We start from the raw sequence: 16064 nt of genomic DNA on the forward strand, positions 1-16064 counted from the left end.
CTGTGTTGGTGTTCATCATCATTTCCTAAAGGCCGGGACTTGTCGCTGCAGCCACATCCTTTGGTCCTCTGGGATCCTCTTTATGCCAGCATATGAAACACATTCCATCTCACTGATCGTGTGCTTAAGGTAGGACATTCTTGGTCGTCCCCTCGATTTTTTCCCCAACACCTTACCTTCAAAAATGTTTTGGAGGAAGTTGTCGTGTCTCGATATGTGCCCAAGGAGCTTCGTTTTTCTCTTTCCTATTACCTTCAGTAATTTCCTTTTCTCCTTTATTTCTTTTAGTATTTGATCATTACTCTTCTTTTCCGTCCAACTTTTTCTTGTCAGCCTTCTCAAAACCACATTTCTACGGTTTCAAGTCTTGTTTTTTCTTGCTGTTTGTTTCAAACTCAAACTTTCCCCAGATTATTAAAGAATCAATTATTCTGTTCAGAATGAAATGCCAAGATTGGGAAGGGTTCAGAATTGTAATTTACTATCTGGGCAGTAATGCCTCAGAATAAATTTATATGTTGTCATTCATTTATTAACCCTTAAAATTTTTTAACAAATAATATGACTTACAATAGATATTTTAGTACATCTAGTACTCTCTAAGTTTATTGGGAATATTACAAAAATGCTCCTTGCTATTCAAAGCCAGATTACACTAAGCTGCAACTTGTAACTATGATGCCATAAAAATACATATTCAAATTATTTAAAAGAAACAGATTAACTATATACATTTCTCTTTTAAGACACAAACACACACAGCCTTCTGTGAATAAAACCCATACATAATGTCAAAGTTCAGATATGAATTGTAAATTTGCTTGAATTATTTTGAAATTCCACGGTTTGTTAATGAGCACAATTTTACCATGCACCACAGTAGTTTTACGTACATATTAAAACATGCAGAATATTATGTCTAGGGTGTTCTGTTTTGGATCAAGACAATGCTATCACACATGACTTGGCCCATAGGATAATTAATACTAAGTTACAGAAAAAGGAGTGTCACTTTATACAATTTAAATTATTCAGGCACTTAAGTGAAAACAAAGAAACTGTGAAAGAAACATCCCCAATCCTTCCTCCATTCAAACTACACTCAATTACGATAAATTCATGTTGGACATTAGCCATTGACTGAGGTATATATATAATATAATCAACATTTAAGAAACAATGTATACATAACCTAACTTTTGGTGATTAGTTGGTTTCATTATCATTATTTTTGGAGTAGTGGTGACCAGAATCGAGTACACATTTTATGAGTGAAGTAACAGACCAGGAGGCCTGTTGAATTCTGTAGTTTTACACTAACAGCACCGTCTCTATCGTAACATATACTGCAGCTTAAATAATTAATATTTCTCTCCTAGAACTGCTTCTGATCTTAAAGATTATTTTTCTCCACATAGAATTATTTCTGCTCATGAAATGGACTTTCGTAATTTTACATTAATTAAATCATGTAATTTATAAATGGCTGTTTGGAGATTCGCTTCTCTGAAGTCAACTAATATCTGATCATCGACAAATTAGAGTGTCTAAACGACTACAAAGGTCTTTAGATTATTCTTTCTGCCATTTTATAACAGCATTGTCAATATATACACACACGTGCGCGCACATACACATACGTTTAATATTAAATGCTTTTATGAAACAATTATTTCTGTAACGAAAAATCCCAATAGTCATGTACGACAAAAAAGGGAGAATGAATAAAACTTTTGCAAAAATTAAACCTTTAAGGGAAATGTATTCTCAGTTTCTCTAGTGTTCATTTGCCAAATGGTTTTCTCATCAAAATACTGTGTCTGTTATTGGCACATTATTAGTAAAATATTTTATTTCTGTTCTGTGAAAATGCACATAAGTACAGTGCTCCATTGCATTGAACCCCTATTCCTCTACCTCCTCCCCCCTCATTTTTTTAAAATTAATCTGTTAGATTAATATTCCAAGGATGCCATTGTTATTATAATAAAAATTTATAATAAAGAAACTGTTACATGAAGACAGCAAATCACCCGAGGATAGGAGTAGATACAATTCACAAAATACCTCAGAAAATGGGAAATGTAAACATAATTGTACCATAATAATTCCACTTCTGCCAGACAACTTTAAAGAATCATTGCATACTTATTATTAATAATACATGTAAATATTAAAATAATTAAGTGTACGAATATCTCGATCACAAATTTACACAGCGTAATATATGCCAAATGTTGGCATTTATTACTAGTAAAGTAATTAATAATAGGATAGTTTTTTAACATTCACTTAACATTATGAAAGAGTAATTTTACACAATATGTGTAAACACTCATCTTATATACAAAGTTTATATATACATGGTCACTCCTAAAATATATCATTAAACAGAGGCACAAATTCTTCTACAGGCCAGTTCCAAAAAGTATAAAAGTACCTTAGTACCAGATTTTACATAAAACACTTTATGTTCCTCATACACACTCTCATCAAGGCCAGCGGATAATTTCACAAAAGGGAAGACAAAAATGTTCTTTACCAATGGAGCTATGAATGAAATGTGTATCAGTTTGATGAGAATAATCTGTCAAATACCGTTATCAGTAATTTGTTTATTAAATTATAGATATTTATTTATGATACAAAATAGAATCATAGGGACACTTGCTTACGTACTGTGTTTATATTAGAGACTGTATGTTCAAGCCTGACGAAAATTGCATCCAACATAAATTTTATGTTAAAACATTATAACAAGGTGTGAGTACATGGTCATACAGTATTCACCACAATCAGCAAAAGTCTTTCTCAAGACCAATTCCGAAACGAGAGTGTTCAGATATCTTGTCCAACCTACATCACACTGTTTTCACTTTAAAATTTGGTAATTATAAAAGAGCATATTCCACAGTTAGGAACCTGTTTGCAAAATTCAGATTCAAAATTATCTACTCAGTTTTTCATTTATTTCACACCAATCAAGAAAACAGAAAAAAGGAGAGATAAATCACATTTCAAAGAGAAAATAGAACACAAACCTCATTACGCAGAACAATCAAAATAACGTGATACCAACAGTGCTGTTTACAAGGGAAGGTGATTATGGCATTCATTACAAACAAAAGCTTCTCAATTATGTGGGTATAATTATTTCTCAAAATTAAGTTAGAAATTTCCTGCAGACAAAAATAAATTCATTATTTTCTTTTTCACAGACCTAAGTTCTGCTTACAATGTTAGAAGTTTTGGATGCGACTGCTACTCCTCCTGACATATCTTAACATTATCATAAAAAACAGCACACAGAGTGGCTATTAAGGCTGAGGTTTTTTGTGGCGTTCCTCAGTCCCTTCAAGCAAATGCCAGAATAGTACCTCAACTTAGCCTAGGTCTTCTTCCTTCTGTACCACTTCTAATTCATTATTCATCCAACCATTCAATGTAATCTGAGATTTTGACTTTGGTGAACAAAATAACAGAAAATTGTTTATTGAGGTAGTAGGCACATTAATTTCTTCAGATTCTAACAACAATTTGCAATATATATATAAAGCAACATGGCATATGATATTTGCAAGATTTAATCTATCTGATCATTATTTATTTGGGGGAAGTAAAATTAAACATACCTCAAGTCTGTCTAACTTTTGCCTAAAACTTTATTTAAACAGTATTTTATTGCACTATTTTACATAACTTCTTTTTAAGATAAATAACTGAAACTAGAGCCAACATGTGATACCATCTATCTAGTCATCATGCAGTTAGTCAAGTCCTTGATGGAGGTAATCAGGCTACAAAAAGGAAATATAATTTTTTCAAGTGCAGAGGGGAGGAATGTATGAAGAAGTATTTTCTAATGTTTAGGCCAAGAATTAGATAATGTAGCATTCACAATTTTCAATAAGCATTTTCCACCCCAAAAGTAACCAAAACCATCCATGGATGACTTTCATCTCACATTTGTATTCTCAAGCGTTCTGAAATGAAAACAAACAACGCAATACAGTAGTCCCACTAAACACATTTAATGTCATCATATGCTATTTAATGATACTGTTTCAAATGGAGATGTTACATTAAATGGGAAGACAATCATAAATGGTTAAAAGAGACAGATATGGAAGTAAATGTGCATCACCTACTTGTAGGTACTACTTGAGTATTTTTCTGGTTAAATGTGAGAGAGAACCACTACGAATTCCTCAGTGTTTGTAATACCAGCATTTCATCAAAACTGGATATATTTACAAGATACATTACCTAACTCAAGATTCTTAGTCCTCCTATGATATAGATGAAGGGCAAGTTCCCTACAGTTTCCATAGTTAGCACTAAAATTTCTTGCAAGATAATGAGGAACAATTTTTATTTTTTCATGTCAAGAAGTTAACATAATAAAGTCCTGTTAAGTCAACTACAGATTGAGGAAGAAACCGATGCCCTTTGGCTTTGAGTTTCAGTCATCAATAACTGTAGTAAAAGAATGAGTTATGGAAGTATCATATCCATCTGTCTACCTGTCTATCCATCAGACTGAATAATTTACTCTCTAAATAACTTCAATGGTGTTTAATACAGAAGGCATACAATAAAAATTTTAAAATTTAATGTTAGTTAAGCCTCATCCATCAGGATACTTTTTTATATATAAGGACACACATGAATTTGTTCTTATGTATTGTTAAATATAAACCAAATTGAAAATACTTAAAGTACATGTTACAAACACACAGATTATGCAATAAACTTTCTCATGTGTAATGAATATTTTTATAAATATGATAGAATTTAATTTAAAAACAGTGAACTCTATATTCTTTAACCCTTTGAGGATTATGTTTAATTGGTCTTAAAGCATTGACACAGTCATATCTTTCTCCTCAAACAAAATCTTTTGGTCAGAAGATGAAGAGAAATAATTACAAACTGAGTATTTAGTGCAATCAATCCCAGTAGATGTCAGAAGCATACAGTTCGTAACAAAGTTAAATCGGAAAAAACAAGAGCACTTTCACACTCCATGCCATCATCATGGCAATGGTAACAATTATAATCATCAAAGGGTTATGCATATACTTCACTCTTGCTCTTCATTGCTCTTAAACACACATTCACAGCTAGCTCCAAATACAATTTTAAAACTTTACGCCTTATTTGTAATCACAGGATTTAGTATGCGACAATCGGCTATTATGATAAAAATATATTTACTATGTACTTGTTTGCAACAACATAAATAACATTCTTGTCATTAGTCAAAATATTACAATCAATTTGTAACACAAATAGCATACTGTAACACACATATTCAAAAAATGTAAAAAAAAATCACAATGATAAGGAAAATATAACAGTCAACTAATGTAGACAAAATGTATACATTTAAACACAAAACATTCTTAAACAAATTCCTTCATTTTAGTTGTAATGCTGCATTTATGAAAGATTAAAATTACCATTCAGAAAAGCAATGTAACCACCAGCAGCAAATGTTACATAATCAAGTGACACTTTTCTTGTATTTCCTGTTACAAATCTTCTGTGATAAACAAATCACATTATGCCATTTAATTCATAAAAAACTGTCCAGAAAGACCTGGCTGTGGTCAATGTTCCCTCCCAACACTATCAGTTGCTAAGTACTGGTTTACTCTTCAGATATGAAAATATTTGGAGAATTACACAATCCAAAGTTGATTCAAGAGAAATGCAGAACAACTGTCACACGTGTTGGCAGTTAAATGTTTGATTTAAATGCTTCTTCAGTCATGAGACTGCATCTGAATCTGCTCCTTGCAATTACTTCACTTATAAAAAAACAACTCAGGTTTTGGTAGAATGTGACACAGAAATGATGTAAACTTATGTGATGATAATTTCCATGAGTCATTGGTCCTCGCGGTATGATGCTACTACCTCCAACACTGAAGTAACAGATTTCGTTTCCTTCTTGAAGACTGAGAACCTACATGAAATAAGAAAAGCAATAAAATTTTGTCACAGCATATAGAAACTGAGTAAATAATTAATCAGATATATCTGTAATAGCCTGTTTTGGTTTTTAAAAATTAATTGAACTATTCCAACATATTTGTTTTAAGTGATATATGAAATAGATGGTATGTGAGTATATATATATCTTAAATAACAAAACACAACTTATAACTTAAGAAGTTATGTACAAATCCCTACATAGTTTGACTGTACAGTCATCTTAAGGAGATCAGAACTTGTTAAAATATGTTTACTGGGATACTTAGACGACCCGTTCTTCAAGTGCCTGAGCACTGGGGGTCCCAACTTTTCGTAGGCTTGATCTATAGACATTCGGTAGGACTCCTTGGACGAGGGATCGGCCCGTCGCAAGGCCTCTACCTGTACACAGGACAGCACAACACAGAAAAATGTGGACACACATCCATGGCTTGGGTGGGATTCAAACCCATGGTCCCAGCGACCGCGCGGCCACTGCGGACCCCACTAAAATATGTTTACATGCAGTAATTTTCAATTTGCCTTGTTCCACAGGAGTTCCATAATCTGTACTGTTCACCAAACATGTCGTTATGGGGCTCATATCAATAAGGATGAGATGGGTGGAGCATGGAGTATTGATAGGAGAATATGGATTGTATGTATAGGAGAGATGAGAAATGCACAAAAAATTTTGGTCATAAGCTCTGAAGGGCAAAGACCATTTGGGAGACCCAAAATAGGCAGGAGGATACTATCAAAATGTACGTTAAGAAACAGGTTGTGAAGATGTGGACTGTATTCATCTGGTACAGGATAGGATCCAGTATCAGGCTATTGTAACGATGGTAAGGAAGCATCACATACACAAGAAAACTAACAAATCTATGAGATACGTAACAAAAGGTGCACTCACACAGGTGCTGTCATCTTTTTGGCTAATTTATACTGGATACTGCATTTATGCATTAACTTTTATAATTTTATTAATTATGCAAAATTAGTAACTTTAATGTTTTAGAGTAAGTGAATGAATGTGTAGCACAGCTTTATATCCATCAGGAATGTATTTCTGAACTGCCGACTTCAATACTAGCGTACATTTTGTTCAAGGGACTTTAATTTGGTAAACCATTCTGTATGCCCTTTTTATTTTTGTTTTGTTTTTGTTAAAAGCAAGCCTGGGTTCACAGACATATCTACATTTATTATAAAACTTAAAGGTTTCACTAATTTTAATAGCGCAAGTAAATATTTTAATTATGTGGCAGACAACAGAAACTGGCATTTCATAGTAGTAAATTTAATTAGTTAAAGAGATACAATTATTCACATTTGACAGGTCTCAAAACTAGTGGTATTATTGTTAAGCTATGTATGTTAAATGTAAGTGCATGATATATGTACATATATTATACAAATATAATGTTATGATTAACTTAAATTTCCTTGGCATTAGTCAGATAAATATGAAAAATTGCTCATTACTAAAATGTCTTATACAAGCACTGGTAACTATGTACACTCACCTACATTATTTATGGTAGTGTTTTCTTCAGTGCCTGCTGGGCTCGTAGTTCCCACTCCTCCTTCCTCTGCTGAATCCTTTTAAATCTTGGCATACCACTCTCATCACTGTTGCCAGAAACAGTCTTGCTTTCAACTTGTGAATTTATTTTGTCCATGTTTGATCTCTTTGCCTCAGAATTAGTTATATCTATGTCCTTTGCCCATGCTCGCGGCATCTTTTCCAAGTTCAGTTCTGTCTTTGGGATTTCTGGAACTGTTCTGTTCCTCTGTCGCTTGTCAGGGCTGGTCCCAGGATTCTCCTTGCGATATGTGAGACCAGAATCATTGTTTTGCGTCGTGTGTTCATTACTCATTGTGACTCCACTGCTGAGAGACCGTTGGTATTTGTTTGTTCCAGTCACAATATTTCCATTCCAAGAGGTGTTAGAAAGACTTATACCGGCGGAAGAAGCTTTCAACAAAGGCGCTGTCTCACTGGATTCAATATGAATTTTCGATTCAGCAAGTGGTTCCTTAATCACTTGCTTCTTCCTCTCTTCGCGTGGTGAATCACCACCTTCATTCTCTTTGTCACTATCCCTCGACTTTGTTCCTTGTTGCTCTGTTGCATATTCAGTACGGGTCTTAGTAGCAACTTGCTGTCCCAAAGCTTCAATTTCACTATCCTTCAGTTTCAAAGAACGACGTGCAAAAACCTTCAATAGCTCTGGTTCTTCATCCTTGCCACCTGCTCCCCTTCCAGTATCACTTCGAGGCAAAGATTTCTTGCGCAGAACCACTTCAGATGTACCCAAATTGTTTTCGTGTGAACCAACAATATCTCCTCCAGACGTTTGCTTCTCTGCCTGTCGCTCCTCATCTCTCCACAATCCAAACTTTTTACCTTCCTGGTTGTTTACTGCATCCACACCTGACACACATCTTTCTACCAGATTTGTGTCTTCTTCTTTTTTAAGCCCAAAGTCTTGTATAGATATTATTTTCTTGTTACGAAGCACTACTTCAACAGAGCCACTTTCCAGTATCCTTTCTGTTGCTACGCTTTCCTCTTCCTTTCGAGATCCATATTCCTTAGTCACAGGTTTCTTTTGTGAAGAGACTGTTTCCAAGTGGGAGGTACTGCTGGACACCTCTTTCACATTTGGTGCCACTGATTTTTCAAAAACAAAGACATCTTCAAAATCTTCACTCTTTTGCTTTTTCATGAAGCCTCTGTGCTTTTCTGCTGAATCAAGACTTGTTGCTTGTTTCTTTAGAACTGGTTTTGAAGTTGCCACTGGTGACGAAGATGATACACTGGAGGATACGGAAACAACTGAATACTTCTGGCCGGTCATATTCATTGAATTGGTGGAAGACAATGACCTGCTCCTCTGTTTTGGTGAGGTTGAATCATTATCCAGAACTCTACTTGAAGAATCACTGTCTGCAATCACAGTTTTCTGGCAAGTTTCTTGTACCGCTGCCCCTGAAGAACAAGATTCCACTACTTTCTGTGCAGGCGATTGTGTGGCCATGTTACTATCATACACTGCGCTCCCTCCTGTAATTAGATCTTCCCTACTTGATTTTTTATCACTATAACAAGAAATCTGTGTTTGAATGGCTGGTGTATCTGTGATCAGGACTTCATTCAGTGCAGCCTCTGCCCCTTCAGTGTTTGTATTCTCGGTCAACTTTACCAGACTCTCTTTCCTCTTCAGTCTTGTTTGTCTCTCATCAGCGAACTTTAGCGGACTGTAACTTCGTTCCACATTATCAAAAACCACAGACGTAGACAGGACCACATTACTTACAGGTTTGCTATCAACTCGGTTCAGCTGAACCTTAAGAAACTCTGGAACTTGTTCAGTTGATGAAGAAGGCGCTACAGCTCGAGACCTTGAAACCTGAGCACGATGTGGTGCCAAGATTTGCGACTGTTCTCTTTCAATGGGCATTTTATTAAAAGCCTTTTCAACAGAATGGTTAGGAATTCCTGCAGATAATCGGGAAGAAGGTTCTGAGGATTTTGAAGAGGTGTCTACTACAGCCTTGGATGATTCTGGCAGTGAGGGTTTGGAAGACACTGAGAACATAATTGGCTTTGGCACATCCGATGGACTTACTCTATAACTGTCTATCAGCTGGCTTGCTGGTACAGTGCTGCTTTCAGTATTGGGCAGTGGCCTTCTCTCTTCAGCTGTCTTTGAGTCCTCAATAATGCCAAGACCATCAGAACTAACGGGGATTAAAACGTGTTGTGTAAGACTACAAATACTCTCACTAGAAGTTGACTTTTTATTATACAATTGGGGTTCTGGTGAATGTGACTTCTTTGACTCATTTAAACTACCAATGCTGTCCAAAGATGCCGATTTCTTCATTATGTGATCCAGTTGCCTGGAGCGACGTATTCCGGCCACAGGACTGCTTTCTGTAATACCTGATGTCTCATTTGCTATGCCCCTTGTGGTAATCAATGTATATTTAGTAAAATGTCTTCCAGTATATTCTGATGAAAGGTCAGTTTTATCAGCTTCTTCTTTGCTTCCATTAAACACACTGAGGTCTTCAGCTGTAGAACTTGCATTCAATGACTGCAATGAAGCATCATTGTTTATTCTATTGTCTATTCTCTTATGACTATTGATAGCCTTTGTTTGTTCAACCTCATATTTCCATAGTATCTCTCCCTTGACATAACAGTCTACTGGAGATTTGTTCAAACTGTCAGTTTCAGTCTCAGTACTTGAAGCAGGTAAATTATGTGACAACACAGACACATCTGGCTCCATTCTGAAGCTCTTCGACTTCTTCACTGCATGCTTTTTACTCTCTTCTGAATCCTCGCTGCTCACAGTGTCTATCATCGAAGTATATTCACGCTCATCATAACCAAACTCATTGGCAATCAATCGCTGTTGATAAGACGACAATCCAGCAATCTTTAATTTGGACCTGAAGTGTCGCAATTCTGTTACGCTGTGTTCTTGGTCATGGACCCATGTTTTATCGGCCAATCTTGGCTCTAAAGAATCTCTCCATGGAGGGGGGATTTCTGAGCAAGAATTGATTTTGTTAACGGCATTGAAAGGTGAGTTCGGTGGCTTGCTACTGTAGAAAGCCTTAGATGGCTCTGGCCAAGTGGGTTTTGGTGGAGAAGAAGAGTACGACACTTGCACGCGGTTTACCGATATAGATTCCTGAGCATTTTTGCTAGTTGTTTCTAGTTCTGTTCCTACAGGAGATAAACTAGAAGACAGAGGCAGGCCAACAGTCATTTCCTCCAACTCCCTGTTAGTTTCTACCTTACGCTGGCCTTCTGGACTAGCTGGAATGTTGATGGGCATCACTCTCTGTCTTGAAGCCGGTGTACTTCGAGTTCCTCCCACTTTCCCAGTGGGTAGCTTCATTTGTGATGGTGGTATATTTACGGCATAATCATTTACAGTTTCATTTGCATATCGTCCTTTCATATCAATGCGCTTGGGTACAACAGGGGGTACCTCAGAAACTTGTTTGCTAGAATACACGCTGCTGTTGGATATGGAATCAACATCCTGTGGGCTATCTTTCTTCTTTTTGCCACTCCTTCTGATAAATCTGCTGAAGAATGAAGAATCATCCTTCTTCTTACCATCTCTCTCCCTCTCCTTGTTCAACATATCATCATTAATATTGTCTTCCCTTGTCTCCTCCTCCTCCGCCTCCTCCTCTCCAACCACTCCGCAAATTCTTTTCTGCATCTCAGAATTTACTCCACTCTTCACCAGAGTCTTTGACATGACATCAGTTTCTGCCATAAACTTAGTATGATACTGACACTCTGCCATACTGCTCACTCTTGCCGAGTAACCATTTTCATGTTCCGAGACGGAACGCTGAAACTGCTGCACATTGGTACCTGGCCGGTGGGCTATGTTGGAGTTGGAACGTTTCACTTTTGAAACTATAGATGTAATGGGCCTTTCAGCATTTGGCACCTCGGGAGTTAACGCTAATCCAGGGGGAAGAGATGCAGATTTCAGTTGAGTCTCGGCAGGCAGCGGATTAACGACAGAGTGTGCGGAAGGCCAAGCAGTGTCTTGATCTGTGTTACTGGCAGCAATGGTAGTGCTAAGCTCATCAGTGCCAGTAAAGTCTGCAAACATGAGACAAAGTCAAGCCATGCAGAATACATGCATGCCCCCCCCCCCACACACACACACACACATGCGCACACGCACGCAACTGCTGTGTGTCACAGAAATGTTTAAACCTGATCATTTTGTTTCTTTGCATTCTTTTCAAGGTTATGTTATAATACGCGTACACTTCATGACAAGAGTATAGCACATTTACGGTTGCTCAGCTGTTTTAATGTGAAAATTTTGTTTATGGTTAATGCCTAATGGTAATTTTAGGTTAAAGTATACATTTCTGAGTGAAGTTTTACTACCCTCAGCAAAAATTACAATTACGAATCTACAATCTCTAAAGCAAGGTAAAAGCACAATGACTTTTACAAACTGTTTACTTTGTCAAATATGTGATTTAAGGTTGGGAACAAGAATATGAACTGATATGTGTGAAAGAGAACGGCAGCATGGTATCCCTGCCATGACCCATAAAACATGCATTGCAGTGCAGAGCCAAGTGCGCAGAAATGTGAGAAAAAAATTAAAGTTTGCTGTTTTCAAGCCAAACACAAAGAGCTGAAAGTAAAAGAAATTAAAGCAAACATAAAACATCAGAAGTTGTAAATACAAAATATGAAATTAAGGCACAAAAATAAGTTCACATCATTAACAGTTTTCCAGCTGATCTAGAACTGGCAAAGAATACAGCATTTTAAATCCTCATTAATAAATGCTTTCGCGTGCAGAAGATTTTGTTTGTGAAACTTTTGTTGAAAGGATGGAGGAGCTTACAGTAGATGAAGGATGATTATTGTGAAATGACGTAGAGTCTTAGCATATTTTGAAATATTGGAACAGCATTTACAAGCAGATACTGAGGAAATATATATCGAGCGGAAAAGCGTGCTCCAATTAAAGTACGCATTGTTTCCCAAATGCATTCTTTGCGATTCTGCATATCTCACTAAAATTTTGTTTATTTATTGTAAACATCAGTCTCTCTCAATTATTGTTCCCTGTACTGTACTATACTCAAACATTTCACTTGAAAAACAAATGCTCCTCTTTTATTTAGGCTGAAAATCACACACACACACAAAGGACACTGACCTTGGAACGAGGTTCTGACGTCTGGACTTGCGCTGCGTCCTGAGGCTTCTTCATTCAGTTCTGGTGTTGATGGTAATGGGCTGCCACCTGCCAGCTGCAAGTGACAAACAGAAAGGTAAGTAATATATCTGTGATTATATTTTTGCAATAATTCTTCCTCTAAAATCTTGGTATGTCTTATAAACTGGCGCATATTATAGTCCTTAAAATGTGGGCACATCAGAAACAATTCCTGGAATCCACAACTGTTGACACATCTCCATCTGAGGAAATCTGACAAATACTTACCAGGTTGGCTTTTAGCCAATATTGAACAGGTACACTCTATGCAACAAAAATCAATACTTAAAATTTAATCCCACTCAGGTGATTCTGTTGACCATCATATGAAGCTGTAAAATTTAATTCATTTCTTAAATCTTGGCATTTATTTATTTTCTTTCTTCGTTTATTCACATTCGAGAATTACGGTTGTGATTCAGCATTACTGTTAAACGTCTGTTTTGAGACAGTTTCTTGAAAAGTTGCACTGTCTTTACTGCTAGTTTACATGGCACAAGTCTTCACCTGATTTTTCGTTTATAACACCAACTGTACTTTAACATCACTTCTGGTTTGAGACTTAGAGAATTTCAAGTGCTTGACTTTTGTTACATTACCAAACTAAATAACATCAATATTTCCTTAAATGAAACATCAGGGATAAAACAGAGAACATTTCCAAAACTTCACCGACAACAACGCATACGCTTGACTACCAGTGGTTCTCACTCACTTGCTGGATCCGTCGCCTGCGCGGTGCACCGTGGGTTCGTTTTGGTCTTACAGCCATCTTATGCCTTGCTGCACTGTGACTTAATGGAATTGCTGAAACTCCTAAATCAAATTCCAGATCTGCAAAAATCATAAATTCATATTTTACTCTACAGTTACCAAGTTCTGCAGCATGGATTGTTACATCTTTTAGAAGTAAAATGATCTAGCTGTTAGTCGTACATCAAAGTAATTCAATTAAATGCATTTACTGTATCTATGCTGGCGGTAGCGTAGCTACTGGTAGGGCCTCCCTAGCCAGATTGATCGAGGGGGAGAGGTCAGACTAAGACAGGTACCCTGGTCCTCCAGGTTGGGGGTTGGTCGCAAGGCTAACAACCTTGCACCTTAAAAAGGAAGACGTTTCGAAACCTCGATCAAAGCCTCGGACAGACGGACCTAACAGGAGAGGAGAATTGAGGAGGCCATGGTCCGAATATGGACCGGAGAGCTGGAGAGCCATAGAAGAAGAACCATCTTTCTATTTAAGTTAGGACCAAAATATCTATCATCCTAAGTAGGTGGATCTTTATCCTAGCAGGTAAAATATTTACGTAAACTCACCGCTGTCATGAAATGTTTTCTTGTCATGCAAGGACTGTTTTGAAGAATGGCCTGAGTGTTGACCCAAAGAATCCTAAATAAACAAAGAGACATAATCACTTCGATAACATAATTCATTATAATACTTCCAGTGAACAAAGAAAAGGCATAAATAAGTAATTTGGAACAATAAATAAACAGACTGAAAGCCACAACTGCCCTCTACGTCAAGCAAGAATACTTGCAGATCTTTGCAGACGGGATTTGCCGAGGCATTAGCAATTCTAACGACGACAAGTTTAAAATATTAACTTTCTTTCCACATTATATTATTATTGCCGCAAGTCGCGGAAGTCCACGTCTAGAGACGTTCATCACAAACATTTAGGCAGTACTGACTACTCATGCATCAACAAGCCAAACTCAAACATATTTAAAGATATTTAAAAGAAGTGTGAACAATCACACACCAAGACCTGATTGGCCCTCAACAGTAACGTCATACCAAATGGAATTACCAACTTCAGTTCATCTGGAACTCACCTCATCCATTTCAGAACTTCCCATACTTAGCAAAGATCCATCACTGCATGTACTACGCGACTTTGTGGGATTTTCCTGCAACAAAAGGAAATAACAATTAGTTCTATTCCTGCTGTGCTTGACTGCTCTGTATAAACTTTACACGATATTTTTACTGTCAACTGAGACAAGATTTTAACACGAATTGTGGACTGGAAGAAAGGAGTCTGTCTCTGTGTATTTGTCATGACCAGGATTCACACATCCTTTGTATGCAATCTTCCGTATTTGGATCTTTAGGAACATACCCTACTTATGCACTCCATCCCCCATAGCTCAGTACATGACCTGTGATTCACTTTCACTCATTTGCGGATCAGACATTTTAAAATACCGTGTGAAGTCACGTGCTCCAGCAAGGTCACCTCTCCTAACAAAACGTAGCCCACCGTAACGAAATTGAACTAAATCTGCCCCTCGGCAGTTGAACAATGTCTGCGTGCCAGTATGTGCTTATATGCTATTCTTGCATTGTTAGGGAAGCAACTGCCACACTGCTATTGTTCAGACCATGACAACAAACAATAGTCCGTATGAATCAAACACAAAACCACAGATAACACTCAAACAAACAAGAAGTGAAATGTTCCTCTTCCTTAATTGAGATATTCATGAAGCATGCGGAAGTGAATGCGTCCGGTGGACTTCCTTTCCTGTTTTCTACCTGTTTTTCTGTCTCACGTTTCTGGTATTTTGTTTATCTTGCCTTGTTAAAAATATGTTAATGCCTAGTTTGTAACAACACCGACCATGGGGTAACTTGCAACAAACAAATGAAGGAAGAAAGAAAGAAAGGATTAAAGATGGAGGTAGTATGATCCCGAAAACACTGGTACCCATACACAAGTGCACAAGGTATCACAACCCAGAGGACCACCACGGACATCTGCATCACTGTGAGAACCTCAAACAACCTTTTTTTTTCCTTTTTTTTTTTTAATATTAACTTGGAGGTTGTGTCAATCACGAAATTTTGGGCTTGATTGAAAGTTAACCCTATGGATTTTATTGGAGCAATATGAACCAAAATTAAATTTGACCCTACCAAAACGAAATTTATATTTAAATCTGTCAAGCAGCCTTCGGGATTAAAGATGACACATGCAGACTGGTGAACAGGTGACATGGCCACCCCATTATTTGTTGATATTAATTACGCCACATTTTCGAACGATTTAATTAGCTTTTGATGTGTATTGAATGTCTGCAAGACATTAGAAACTGCAATACCTGCAGCCATGGTCACCCAGACCGGCTATGGTAATGTACTGCTGACGTAACAAATATAACAGTACACGAAGCCAATACACTACGGTACAAAGGAAACTGTCAGTAACAGTAATTCTGCAACCTTGTTAAGTTATTATCTACACACGACCCTCTAAAATCAGTCAGTTACCGGTATTG

The 16064-nt window shown here is 36.9% G+C and overlaps 1 protein-coding gene across 12 annotated transcripts in view; it reads right to left on the minus strand.

Moving 5' to 3' along the window:
- Nucleotides 1-506: 506 nt before the first annotated feature.
- The window catches only part of LOC110829533 (uncharacterized), a 108167-nt gene continuing 92609 nt past the window's right edge, over nucleotides 507-16064 (minus strand). For 10 of the 12 annotated variants that reach the window (XM_087353962.1, XM_087353961.1, XM_087353963.1 and 7 more), the window contains 6 exons: nucleotides 14619-14693; nucleotides 14097-14169; nucleotides 13495-13613; nucleotides 12720-12813; nucleotides 7509-11632; nucleotides 507-5971 (listed from right to left, as the gene is read on the minus strand). In XM_087353962.1, the coding sequence (XP_087210088.1) occupies nucleotides 7518-11632; nucleotides 12720-12813; nucleotides 13495-13613; nucleotides 14097-14169; nucleotides 14619-14693 (4476 nt within the window). In that variant the 3' untranslated portion in view covers nucleotides 507-5971; nucleotides 7509-7517. The remainder of the gene's footprint in view (nucleotides 5972-7508; nucleotides 11633-12719; nucleotides 12814-13494; nucleotides 13614-14096; nucleotides 14170-14618; nucleotides 14694-16064) is intronic. The other 2 variants (XM_087353967.1, XM_087353965.1) reach the window with 2 other exon arrangements.

The sequence above is a fragment of the Zootermopsis nevadensis genome, unplaced genomic scaffold (genome assembly GCF_977971745.1).
Source record: "Zootermopsis nevadensis isolate Lab colony 2312 unplaced genomic scaffold, Znev_1.0 Znev_ptg000022l, whole genome shotgun sequence".
NCBI lineage: Eukaryota > Metazoa > Arthropoda > Insecta > Blattodea > Termopsidae > Zootermopsis > Zootermopsis nevadensis.